The following is a 13,302-nucleotide window of genomic DNA, read 5'->3' as shown; positions in this document are numbered from 1 at the left end:
CACCCTTGACGGAATGCTTTTAGGTGCAATTCATAAGAATATATATCATGGTTTCTCCATGTCATTTTCGCCAGCTTCTTTGTTTGCACATTTGCTTTTCTTTCCTGCTTTTGGGGGCTGGGTTGTTGCAGATGGCTGGAACAGCCTGTCATATTATGACACCCAGTTCTCACATCTGTGCTATCCCTGTTTTATCCACTTTTTTTATTGTGGGTTGCAGATGTTTTCGTGTCTTTTATTTGTTACTTTGTTTCTACAAATTTTGACATTTATTTATTTGCGATGGTCCCTTTTTTGTTAGTGGCTTTTTAGTCACAGTATTGTTCTAAAATTGAACAGATTATTTGCAAATGGGTTTGATTTCCACTATTGTAGGTGCTCACACTTTTTGTAGCAAGGCATGTTCCAGCGCCGTTACACAAAGTCGTAAGTGAGTAAATGTGTAAGATGGTTTTGTAAAAAAAAAATATATTTGGAAATATTCAGTCATCCCCTCTGCATGGTGTTAATGTCGGCCAAAGAGGACTTGAGACAGCCCTTTTAACACGGCATCAAAGCCATTAAGCTCTTGTTTTTACCAGCCAGGAGTAAACTTGATAGAGAATCCCTATTCTCACACATTAAAGCATGATGAAATTATTTTTGCTAATTGCCTATTTACTACAAATGCACAGGCAACAGAATAGGCTGAAAAATGCTGTACTATTAACATGATGTGTAATAGGTTACACTATAATTATTTGATAATTAGTGATGATAAATGTGCTGAGGAATAAGGGTGTGGAAGGAATACCTTAGTCAGTTCATTAAGGAAGAGACGCACAATATCTGTGATTTTAGGTGCTTGTGGGGACTGCAACTGCAGTTCCTCATTTTTCAGGTTGATCAGAACTGTTCTAACATCCTTCTGTTCTACAGACAGCAGATCTGCATAACTGCACATATACAATAAATAAATACACATAAATAAACTCAAACCAATGCAAAGCATTTAATTTGTTTACATTTTTAAAAACCTATGAATCTCTCGTAGAAGCCAGTTACCTGTAGCTGCATAGCAATTTTAGATGTTTTGGGTTAATGCCTGATGCATTGGCAACCTTCAGTAGCTTGATGCCACAATGCGTAACACCAAGAATCTGTGCATCATCTCCATTTCCACCCTAAAACAAAACAATGAACACATTAAAATATACACTGATCGGCCATAACATTAAATCCACCTCCTTGTTCCTACACTCCCATTTTATCAGCTCCACTTATCATATAGGAGCACTTTGTAGTGTACAATTACTGACTGTAGTCCATCTGTTTCTCTACATACTTTTTAGCCCCCTTTCACCCTGTTCTTCAATGGTCAGGACCCCCACAGGACCACTACAGAGTAGATATTATTTGGGTGGTGGATCATTCTCAGCATTGCAGTGACAATGACATGGTGGTGGTGTGTTAGTGTGTGTTGTGCTGGTATGAGTGGATAAGACACAGCAATGCTGATGGAGTTTTTTAAACACCTCACTGTCACTGCTGAACTGAGAATAGTCCACCAACCAAAAAATGTCCACCAACCAAAAATAACCAAAGATGACCAACTCAAACAGCAGCAATAGATGAGCGATCGTCTCTGACTTTACATCTACAAGGTGCACCAACTAGGTAGGAGTGTCTAACAGAGTGGGCAGTGAGTGGACATGGTATTTAAAAACTCCAGCAGCGCTGCTGTGTCTGATCCACTCATACCAGCACAACACACTAACACACCACCACCATGTCAGTGTCACTGCAGTGCTGAGAATGATCCACCACCTAAATAATACCTGCTCTGTGGTGGTCCTGTGGGGGTCCTGACCATTGAAAAACAGGGTGAAAGCAGGATAAAAAGGTATGTAGAGAAATAAATGGACTACAGTCTGTGCATCTTATTTGACACCATAATTAGACAGATAGGGACGTACAATCACAGGAAAAAGGCGTATGAAATAATTGGCCCAATTGTCTCTGGCTGCCATGACAATTCTCTTCTTCATGGCATCATCTTGTACAGTGCTGATGCTTGTTCCAATGTGGAACTGTGCTGTGAATGAACACAAACATAATCCAATCATCACTAAAAATAAGATAAATGCAGCAATATAAAAGTGTGGTGTAATCAAATTCTTACCCAGCAGATCTTTCATCTTGCGCCGCTCTTCACGTGAAATTCTCAAACAGGCATCTGAGTAGGTGTCTCTCATAATCTATATGTTATAAAGAAAAAGTGGAAAACTAAAATTTCTTGAACATTTTACCTTCTGTGCAGATGCCACAGGTACAAACCCAATATATAACACATGATGTGTATATTTTAAGTCCAGATAACAATTGTAAATCCCTTGCTAATAAAACACGGTCCAATCTTTAATCTCTTACCAATAAAATATAGCCTAACCTTTAACCTCTTAAAACACTTTAATTAATAATTCACAGTCCAGTCAGAAAAAAAATTTACAAACCCAAATCAGAAGAAGTTGGGACAGTATGGAAAATGCAAATAAAATAAAAATGCAGAGTTCCTTACATTTTCTTTGACTTATTTGATTGCAGACAGTTTGAACCCAAGATATTTCATGTTTTGTCTGCTCAACTTCAATTCATTTGTTAATATACCTCCATTCCTGAATTTCAGGCCTGCAACACATTCCAAAAAGTTGGGACGGGGGCAATTTAGGGCTAGTAATGACGTAAAAAAACTAAATAATGACGTGATTCCAAACAGGTGATGTCAACAGGTGATTGTAATCATGGTTTGGTACAAAAGCAGCATCCAGGAAAGGCTGAGTCTTTGATGAGCAAAGATGATCAGAGGATCTCCAGTTTGTCAACAAATGGGTGAGAAAATTTATTAAAATGTTTAAAAACAATGTACCTCAAAGAAAGATTGGAAGGGATTTGCATATTTCTTTCTCTACAGTGCGTAATATTATTAAACGATTCAAGGAACTGAGAGGAATTTCAGTGCGTAAAGGCCAAGGGTGCAAGCTTAAGCTCAAGGTTATGAATAAAGCCTTTTACAGCTTTAACAAAACAGTGCAACTGTATTTTGCCAAAACCAAAGGCTAAACCTGGTAGCCATCACCTATATTACTTACCTGCTCACACAGTAGATTGAGGATATATGGATGACTGAATTTCTCTCTTGGGTAGAACAACTATATAAAAAAGAACAAACCTCTCTGTAAGGTACAACACATACAACATAACCAACTAGAACAAATCAGACTCTTCATGAACTCACCTCTTTTCGCAGGAAGAGTTTTCCTGGCATTTGTGAGTAGGAGAAGTAGACACTAGCAGAAAACTTGTGCAGCTTTGAGAAGACATTCTCGTCATTGGTCATTTTCTGAGGCTGAGCTGAATAGAAAATCAGGTGTATTTATACAATATGATATTTTAAATGTATGTTCTGTTTAGAGATCATAAGTGCAACCTTTTTGTTTAGATTTTTCTTTACATTTTCCTCTTTTTCTACCAATTTATTAATTTCCTCTATCCTATTGCTCTCATGTCTTCCACCCCATGCACAACCACAACCAGCTGGCTGCATGTGCCTTGGCTGATGCATATAGAGCCACTGATTGCCTTTTTTACTGGTCATTAGATTTCCACAACCTTCCTCAGGCATAACAAGCATACGTAGAGAAACACGCTATGCTGTCTGACTTCTACAATCACTTTGCAGTGGCAGTGGCAAAGATGTAACTCCCAATCCAGCTTTACGTCTTTTAGACATGGGTCTAAAACTGAAAACATGTGTACTTTTCGGCTTCAGTGTGTTTTGACAGTTGCACGGTTTTATGCACACAGGGTGTTTTTTCCCCAAACAGTGGTACATTTTCTTTCAATTTTCAATTATATATTACATTTTATATTACAACTCTTTCTTTCATTTGTGGATTCTCACAGAACGCTATACAGCATAGGGAGAGTCATGGTATGCCCTACCATTGTGGCCTAGCAATTAAATCACATGACTAGTATTTGGAAGGTCACAGGTTTAAGCCCAACCCCAGAACAAGGTCATAAATGCTTAATTATTCGACTTGTTTCCTGTCCCAATTGTTAGGCAAAAAGCATATGTAAGTGTTCTCCACTACTTGTACTAGGTCCTCATCCAAAAACCCCCTCACACAGACACAGCCAACTGAAACAATGGACCAACATTTGCTGTTAATGAATACAAGCACAGCCTATCATATCCTTACACTTTATATTCATTGCATAGTGCACTATTAGGGGTGCTGAAGCTATCATACTGTGTCCATTGTAGTGCATTAATGTAAACAGTAAAACTTTCACATGCAAAGTAGCACTAATTAGGCCAAAAAAGACAAGTTACAGTGTATCACAAAAGTGAGTACACCCCTCACATTTCTGCAAATATTTCATTATATCTTTTCATGGGACGACACTATAGACATGAAACTTGGATATAATTTAGAGTAGTCAGTGTACAGCTTGTATAGCAGTGTAGATTTACTGTCTTCTGAAAATAACTCAACACACAGCCATTAATGTCTAAATGGCTGGCAACATAAGTGAGTACACCCCACAGTGAACATGTCCAAATTGTGCCCAAATGTGTCGTTGTCCCTCCCTGGTGTCATGTGTCAAGGTCCCAGGTGTAAATGGGGAGCAGGGCTGTTAAATTTGGTGTTTTGGGTACAATTCTCTCATACTGGCCACTGGATATTCAACATGGCACCTCATGGCAAAGAACTCTCTGAGGATGTGAGAAATAGAATTGTTGCTCTCCACAAAGATGGCCTGGGCTATAAGAAGATTGCTAACACCCTGAAACTGAGCTACAGCATGGTGGCCAAGGTCATACAGCGGTTTTCCAGGACAGGTTCCACTCGGAACAGGCTTCGCCAGGGTCGACCAAAGAAGTTGAGTCCACGTGTTCGGCGTCATATCCAGAGGTCGGCTTTAAAAAAATAGACACATGAGTGCTGCCAGCATTGCTGCAGAGGTTGAAGATGTGGGAGGTCAGCCTGTCAGTGCTCAGACCATACGCCGCACACTGCATCAACTCGGTCTGCATGGTCGTCATCCCAGAAGGAAGCTGACGCACAAGAAAGCCCGCAAACAGTTTGCTGAAAACAAGCAGTCCAAGAACATGGATTACTGGAATGCCCTGTGGTCTGACGAGACCAAGATAAACTTGTTTGGCTCAGATGGTGTCCAGCATGTGTGGCGGCGCCCTGGTGAGAAGTACCAAGACAACTGTATCTTGCCTACAGTCAAGCATGGTGGTGGTAGCATCATGGTCTTGGGCTGCATGAGTGTTGCTGGCACTGGGGAGCTGCAGTTCATTGAGGGAAACATGAATTCCAACATGTACTGTGACATTCTGAAACAGAGCATGATCCCCTCCCTTCGAAAACTGGGCCTCATGGCAGTTTTCCAACAGGATAACGACCCCAAACACAACCTCCAAGATGACAACTGCCTTTTTGAGGAAGCTGAAGGTAAAGGTGATGGACTAAACCCAATTGAGCACCTGTGGCGCATCCTCAAGTGGAAGGTGGAGGAGTTCAAGGTGTCTAACATCCACCAGCTCCGTGATGTCATCATGGAGGAGTGGAAGAGGATTCCAGTAGCAACCTGTGCAGCTCTGGTGAATTCCATGCCCAGGAGGGTTAAGGCAGTGCTGGATAATAATAGTGGTCACACAAAATATTGACACTTTGGGCACAATTTGGACATGTTCACTGTGGGGTGTACTCACTTATGTTGCCAGCCATTTAGACATTAATGGCTGTGTGTTGAGTTATTTTCAGAAGACAGTAAATCTACACTGCTATACAAGTTGTACACTGACTACTCTAAGTTATATCCAAGTTTCATGTCTATAGTGTTGTCCCATGAAAAGATATAATGAAATATTTGCAGAAATGTGAGGGGTGTACTCACTTTTGTGATACACTGTATTATTTTTTGGTTATTAAATCCTGTTTTAGTCTACTGCTTTGCCATTATAAGTCACAAAATATGGGGTACAAACAACCTGTGTCTTCATTATTTGGCTGTGTTAAGCCACAATACATTCAACTAGAAAGAATGTACACCAAACCTTTATAATAACATCAAAGGGAATAATAATGAGAAAATAAAATATTATGGTATCAGTTAATCTATAAATGGTTAACACTTCCAATGAAGCAGCAACAGATCTTTTTACAAAACCTACACATGGTATCTGGTGCATTTTTTACCATATATTGTTTGTGGTGAGAACTTGCATGTATATAAAATACTTTCAGCTCATTATGACTACTTAAGACTATACATCTAAATAGATTAGCTCTGTATTAAATTTGACACAATCAGTCATAATCAGTATTCACCTTCTTTTACACATTTGTGTGCTTGTTTGTGCTTAATTTAAAGTGGGTGGGTAATGCACAATAAAAACACTTATGTACAGTGAGCTTTACTCCGGAAAGCCTGGTAACCAGGTGTAAACTGTATTTAGGTCATTTCCAAAATATAAATTAACCAGAAAATATGAAACACCTGTTCAGGATAAACACATTTTTAAATGAATGTGCTTTTCCAGTATGTCCACTACAGAGTTTGTTTTTTATTTTAAAGATGCTTTAGATATGACCCTAAATGCTAAGATATTACTTACTGGGTCCAAGTGCTGGAATAGAAGGTGGTTCAGGGATACTATTCTTTTGAGTAGGAGCATGTGGGGGAGGAGGTGGGGGATGAGGCTGAGAGCGGCCAGAGCCGAAGAGGTCAGCTAGTGAGCGCTGCTTCATTTTCATGCTGTTAGAGATGGAGCGGGGAGCAGATTTTTTACTTTCCATTGGTGGAGCAGGAGGAGGAGGAGGAGGAGGAAAAAGCACTGAATCTCTTTTAGGCTGTGGAGGAGGAGGAGTCCACTGTTTCTGCTGCAAATAAGAATAAACTGTTGTTTATTTGCGATAGTTATTGTATCATGCATACTAATGACAAATCATATTTACCTTTTGTGGGGTGGCAGGTCCTTTACCTCTGAGAATAGCCAATGCTTCCTCCTTAGGGTCAGTCTTTTTAATAAACTGTTTGCTAGTAACCCTAAAAAGTTCAAATTGAACATTGTTAATGTAAACCAACAATGTTTTAATCCAACCGAATTTCCATGATATTAAAGCATATGTTTGTCTCGTGTATTCGCTGGCATGGCATTAAAAGGGTTGAGGTAAGCTGAGTGGCATTTCTTTTATGCAGTGTTTTCTTATTCAATGACTAGCCTTACCTGACAGGTTCGTAGACCTTGGGCTCTGGAGGAGGTCGGTTTTGGTACTGTTTAATGATGTCCCTGATGTTGCTGCTGGGCTCTGGTTTAGTGGGTGAGGCTGGAGAATAGTCCAAATCTAGTTCTGGGGATTTAGGGGGCTCTGGAGGTGGTGGAACTTCATGAGAAAGCACAAAAGATGTATAAATATCTCAGAGATTTTACAGGGGTAACACTGTATTTGGGCAATTATTTTACTGCATATTTCTCAATTAAATGTGGAAATCACATGCATATACTAAATGGTAATAGTGTAGGTTGTTACCAAAACAAACTTCTAATAATTCTTGGTTACTGGGTTGAAATCAGGAGGAGCATTTATCTTCACTGTGTTATTCTGGCTAATCCCAATGTAAAACCCTAGTGAAATGATATAAAATCCATTAGATGTCATTGTTCCCAACGGACTTACAGTTGAAGTCAAACGTTTACATCCATATAAGGCATCTGAGCTCTAATGTGCTAATCCATAACTGCTGAGATCTGAGTCTGAATCTCAGCTGTGCCATCAACCAGCCAGGCACTTACACAGACACAACTGGTGTTAAGGGAGGGAAATGGTTAAGGCACCTGCACAAGAGTGCAAGGCTCTCTGTAAGCAATGCTGTGCTCAGTAAGACCCCACCTTTGTCTGGTGAAAAGAAGTGGTCAGTGGCTATGTGCATGTTGGTGGGGGGGCTGGGTAGGTGGCTCAATGATGGATTGCTTCTTGAGTTCATTATGGGCTAATGCTAACCATTTATTCCAGTTCTTATAATACATTTACAGTTAATACCTTTAGTCTTTATTGGAGAGGGAGCTGTGTAGACTGAAGCAGGAGCTGGGCTCACTGGAGGAGGAGCAGTGTTCAGCTGGAGGGGCTGTATTGTCGGTTGAGAGGCGTAGATCAGTGGCTTAGCAACCTTCGGAGCAGGCTTTGGACGTGCTTCAGGGCTTGCTGTGTTATACAAAATTGTATTTTCACATAAAACAGTGTGTAAATTTAATCTTATTTAAATAACTCAATCTAACTTTCTTTGGACTGGAACCCACTAATTGCCCTAGTTAACAAAGCCTTTGAGAATCTTGTTTTTACTCTGATTGTCAGGGGAATGACAGTTATGAAATATATGTACACTGGTGAATATATATTTTTGTGTTAACATTTAATCATTATTGGCATTTGCAGCTTTTAGCAGATGCTTCTATCCAAAGTGACTTACAGTTATGACTGAATATATGATAATTCTAGCAAGTAAAGATTAAGGCATTGCTCAGGGGGCTAACAGTGGCAGCTTGGCGATGGTGGGGCTTGAACCAGCAACTTTCTGATTACTTGCCTTGTATCTTAACCATAGAGCTACCACTGGCCCATTTATTTCCATATAGTTTTGGAATATAATAGGGCATGGAAAGAAACCTTGTTATCCAAAGGAAACCCATATGGACATTGGGTAGACATGTTAAACTACACAAAGACCCTCTTAACTCAGAGTGTAGCAATAACTTAATTTTAGGAAACTGAAGATCAACTGAAAAACTGTAAACATCTTACCGATCTTTTGGAAAAAGGCTCTCTTCTCCTGAAAAGATTCAGGCTGGACTAGAGGGGCGGTGTTAACTTCTGTTGAAGGCTATAATGAACAAACTGATAGTTCAAGGCCACAAAATTAAGCCAAAAGAGCAATTTTTTATACAAACACATTTTAAATTTAAGAATATATGTACAGTACCTCCGGGATGAGATACTGAACAGGCGGTTCTATGGGTTTAGGTGCTGGCGATGGGGTTGGTTCTGCTGCAGGGTTGGAGCGCTGTGAACTTTGTGGCAGAGGCTGCTGCGGCGGCTGCCGCTGTTGCTGCTGCTGCCGCTGTTGCTGCTGCTGCTGCTTTTGCTGCTGCAGTTTTTGTGATTCCTGCTGCTGTTTCTGCAGCTGTTCCTGCTGTTGCTGTTGAGACAGGGTCATTGCCTGCAGTGTCATCTGCTGGGCCTATGAAAAAAACATACATTTCTATTTTATAATTTACAATATATGGTCAATCTGTGCCTGCTCAACAGAAAAATAGTAATACAGAAGTGTTGCATCCTCGGAGCAAAGTGAGATTGATGAGCTGTTCTGAGATCAGTAAAATATCCAGAAGCTAAACCATTAAGGGCTTTAAAGGTCATAAAAATGACTTTTTAGGCACATAAAGTTATATGAATAGGCTTTTTTTCTGGTAAGAATAAAAGCTGCAGCATAATAAATATGATTTTTAAGAAACTACAAGCCACAGTTAGCAACCTGTTGCAACAGTCTAAACTAGACTTTACAAGTTCATGTACTAGTTTTACATCATCAGACAATGATAACATATGTCTTATTTGTACCTTTTTTTTTTTAGAAATCAAAAGTTTTTTGGTTATTCTTACCATTAGTAGAGCTTGTTGGTTGATAAAAGCTTGCTGCTGTTCAGCCAGCTGCTGAGGGTTGATAGCTGGAGGGCTAGTGGGTATAGCATTTTGTGGCATCACACCTGGCATCATCATAGCTATGAAAAAGCAGTGTTAAGACAATTACCAATAATACAGTTAATGATCACATGCTGCAGTATGTAAGGTTGGGGGGGGGGGGGGGGGGACTTTTTTTTTTTTTGTAGACTTTTTTTTACAGCAATATGTTCTTTGAGGCAAATGTCAGATCAATACAAATTCATAAAAAAGGTTAAATAGTGCCAATGGTCAGGTTTTATTCCATTCATCTCCATAAAACTCATATCATATCATTGCCCAGCCAATCCATCGAATCGTCTTCTATTCCCCAACAGTAAACTCATGCCTGCCTGTGATTTGAACTTGAAAGTTTAAGATTCCAGCAATAGTACAGATTCCAGGCCACCTCTTGGGCTTTTAATGGCAAAACACACAATCCCCTCGTGATGGAGTAAATACGTTTATTGATCTGTTCAGAAGTATCACATTTAAGAAGTTCCACACAGTAAAAAATTGGCAACCTCAGAGGTGATAACTGTATGCAGGTAATTTTGTTTATATTAAAAGGATATGGCTGATAATAATATTTATAGTATATGGCTTATAAAAAAGATCTTACATGGCAAAGGTTGCATCATGGGAAGCTGTGCAGCTCCAGGCATCATGTTTGGCATCAATGGTGCAGCAGCATAGCCAGGCATGCCTGGATTCATGGGCATACCTAAATAAAACAACAACAACAACAAATAGGGCATTTCAAATTTCAAAAGTCATCCATAAAGGCTTTTATTTTTTCTTTAAAATTATTTATTCACCTGGAGTGTATCAACTTAGACATTTTTATACAAAACAACCTACAATTGATATTGTTATTTTATAACAATCGTTTAGAATTACTATTGTATAATAAAATGCCACAGACTTACCCATTGGATAACCTGGCATTGTCAATGGAATACCTACAAAAGGAGAAAACAACACACAGGGTAAGATAAGTCTGGAGAATCTGTTGGGTTCTGGTTTAGGTGTGGGTGAAAAGAAAGACATGTCTTTCAAGTGACTGTAGGTCACCCAAGCACCTCATGTTAAAACTACATGAATTGGCTAATACAATTCCAACCTAGTTTGCTCCTTTCCTAATGAGTCTTTAGTCCCACCATCCTACAGATTGTCCAGACAATAATCTCATTAGTGTTGCAGCAATAGACTTTGCCTCAGATAATATTCCATTAAAATTATTTTCCTTAAACATGTATTTTATGTTCTTTTTTAACCAAAGTTTTAGTCTTTGTATTGCTTGTGTAATAATTCATACGCATTTGGACTTTAAAAGTGCAGGGACAACAGAAAGTTACGTGTATTTTACAGAATGGCAAAGCTTGTGAATTATTTATTCCACCTATATGAGGGAGTCACAGTATCTTTTTCACCCTGGAGAGGGAGTAGGTGAACTTATTTTCAGCTGCATTCGTAACTGATTCTTTCAGATGTCGAATCTTGTTACTTGTACTATGCACACCTTTATGCATTTAAGAAGTTCCGCATATTAAACATTTTACAACCTTAGAGGTGATACCTGTATGCAGGTAATTTAGTTACCCTGACAATGCCCCTTTGTATGTCGACATTCAAACTCTGAATGCAAATGTATTTCCCTGGCTACCTACTGTTATTTTTAATAAGTAAAATGGTTTGTAAAATGAATGTTATTTTAAATTGTTATTTAAAAAAAACTATTATTTGTTAAATTATGGTTTGTAGTGGGTTTACCTGCTCCACTGTACATGCTGGGGTGCATCCCTCCTCCTCCTTTCATCCTGCGGTTCAGCATTGCCATTCGTTCCAAGTCCTAAAACATATAGCAGCTTAGTCAAGATGCTTTGACAAAATTATAATGGTCCAGAATGCGAGCAATGACTTTTGAAATGTCACATATTTAAAAAATGGGCATTTATATGGAACTGATCTCACTTTGTTGCTTTAATGTTCTTTACTTCTGGAAAGTCTTTAGACTACATTTTGAAACATGACTAGAGTAACATGTTTCTATTCACCATTGAAATACAGCTTAAGTTTACTAAAGTTTAGATGCAGAAGAAGACAGACAACTTTTGCAACCTTTTAGCAACAAGTGTGGCTAAAATAGGCAAATCCAGTAAGTAAAAGGAGTGTGAACATATACAGTACATGAAATGGCCAAAAGTCCATAGGCTTGTTGGACATCCCATTCCAAAACCATTACCCTCCTTGGCAGCTATAACAGACTTCTTTCTTCTAGAAGACTTTGGACTGTGCCTGCGGGAAACTGTGCCCATTGAGTTAAAGAGCACTAATGTTGATTGGGATTTAATAATTAATAATTAGAGGGGTGTACACAAACTTTTGACCACATGTAGTACATTTGGTGCAGTGGCAAATTCAGATTTAAATGAACTCAAATGAACTGACCGGTGGACCTTGATCTAGTACAGGGTCGAAGAGGTAATCCACATAGTTATCCATATGGGGGGCTAGAGATCCTAAAAGAAAAGAAGTCAACAAATTCATCACTGATTAGCACAAAGACTTTAGTGAATATTATTGCAGTTGTCATAACTTGAGATGTGCTGTTTGGATGACCTTCAAAAGAGGGAAGGCTTGGAGCTTGCATTGAGGGGGCTGGAGGGATGTCATCAAACTCGGGGGATGTCCTCCTGAAACAGAATAATAAAAAAGCAACAGTGTTCAAACACGTTATATAACAATATAATATGTTAAACTTAAGCACTGGATTGCCCTCCTAATCTATGGCTAGAAAATGGTAACATGGTGGCAGCTGTTAGTAGACAGCTGCTACTACCCTCTGAATGGCCTATTTTAGTGGGCAGAAAGTGCACGGATGCAAAAAAGCGTGTGATCCGTCAATCTATTTTGATTGAAAATCTGCTGTGCCTCATGTGTTCTTACACTCCAAGTGGAAGTTTCTCTATATATCATGGTTTCACACTTGCCAGCTTCTTTGTTGGCATTGACTCTTGCATTTTTCTGAACTGTGATGCTGGAATTCTTTTGGTTTCTGGGAACTGCTTTGGGTCTTGCAGCGTTTTGGGCCTCGCATTAGAGCCACACTGGGATAGTGGATTGCCCCAGTGTGGATTGCCCTGTGGGAGGCACCAGTTGGTAGGTTAGTGGTTCTGTTGATGCATAGCCGAACTGGCGGGTTCTGAGGTTTTGACAGTTCTCTGTCTATTCTGTTTCTGAGGTTTGCTTTGTCACAGATGGCTGAAACAGACTGTCATATTGTGACATCCAGTTTTAATTTCTGCACTATCCCTTTTCTATCCATATTCTATAATGTGGGTTGCGAATGTTTTCGTCTCTTTCATTTGTTACTTTGTTTCTACTAATTTGGCCACGTATTTATTTGAGATTGAACCCTTTTTGTTAGTGACTTTTTAGTCACAGTATTGTTCTATCTTGATTAAATATTTGCATTTTTGGGTTCTATTTCTATTCTTGCAGATGTCTTGCATTCGCCTCATGTATT

General features: G+C 39.2%; 1 protein-coding gene across 1 annotated transcript in view; it reads right to left on the bottom strand.

Annotated features, from left to right (window-relative positions):
* myo15b (myosin XVB) overlaps positions 1–13,302 on the bottom strand; it is a 62,253-nt gene that overhangs the window by 11,907 nt on the left and 37,044 nt on the right. The window contains exons 32-48 of the mRNA XM_063003934.1: positions 12,396–12,469; positions 12,225–12,295; positions 11,547–11,625; positions 10,703–10,735; positions 10,396–10,497; positions 9,717–9,835; positions 8,859–8,937; positions 8,100–8,261; positions 7,286–7,442; positions 7,014–7,104; positions 6,674–6,935; positions 3,275–3,390; positions 3,129–3,188; positions 2,162–2,237; positions 1,956–2,074; positions 1,045–1,163; positions 794–935 (exon numbers count right to left, since the gene is read on the bottom strand). Of these exons, the coding sequence (XP_062860004.1) occupies positions 794–935; positions 1,045–1,163; positions 1,956–2,074; positions 2,162–2,237; positions 3,129–3,188; positions 3,275–3,390; positions 6,674–6,935; positions 7,014–7,104; positions 7,286–7,442; positions 8,100–8,261; positions 8,859–8,937; positions 9,717–9,835; positions 10,396–10,497; positions 10,703–10,735; positions 11,547–11,625; positions 12,225–12,295; positions 12,396–12,469 (1,861 nt within the window). The remainder of the gene's footprint in view (positions 1–793; positions 936–1,044; positions 1,164–1,955; positions 2,075–2,161; positions 2,238–3,128; positions 3,189–3,274; positions 3,391–6,673; positions 6,936–7,013; positions 7,105–7,285; positions 7,443–8,099; positions 8,262–8,858; positions 8,938–9,716; positions 9,836–10,395; positions 10,498–10,702; positions 10,736–11,546; positions 11,626–12,224; positions 12,296–12,395; positions 12,470–13,302) is intronic.

This window comes from Trichomycterus rosablanca, chromosome 10 (genome assembly GCF_030014385.1).
Source record: "Trichomycterus rosablanca isolate fTriRos1 chromosome 10, fTriRos1.hap1, whole genome shotgun sequence".
In the NCBI taxonomy this organism is placed as follows: Eukaryota; Metazoa; Chordata; class Actinopteri; order Siluriformes; family Trichomycteridae; genus Trichomycterus; species Trichomycterus rosablanca.
This window is presented reverse-complemented; position numbering and strand designations above follow the sequence as displayed.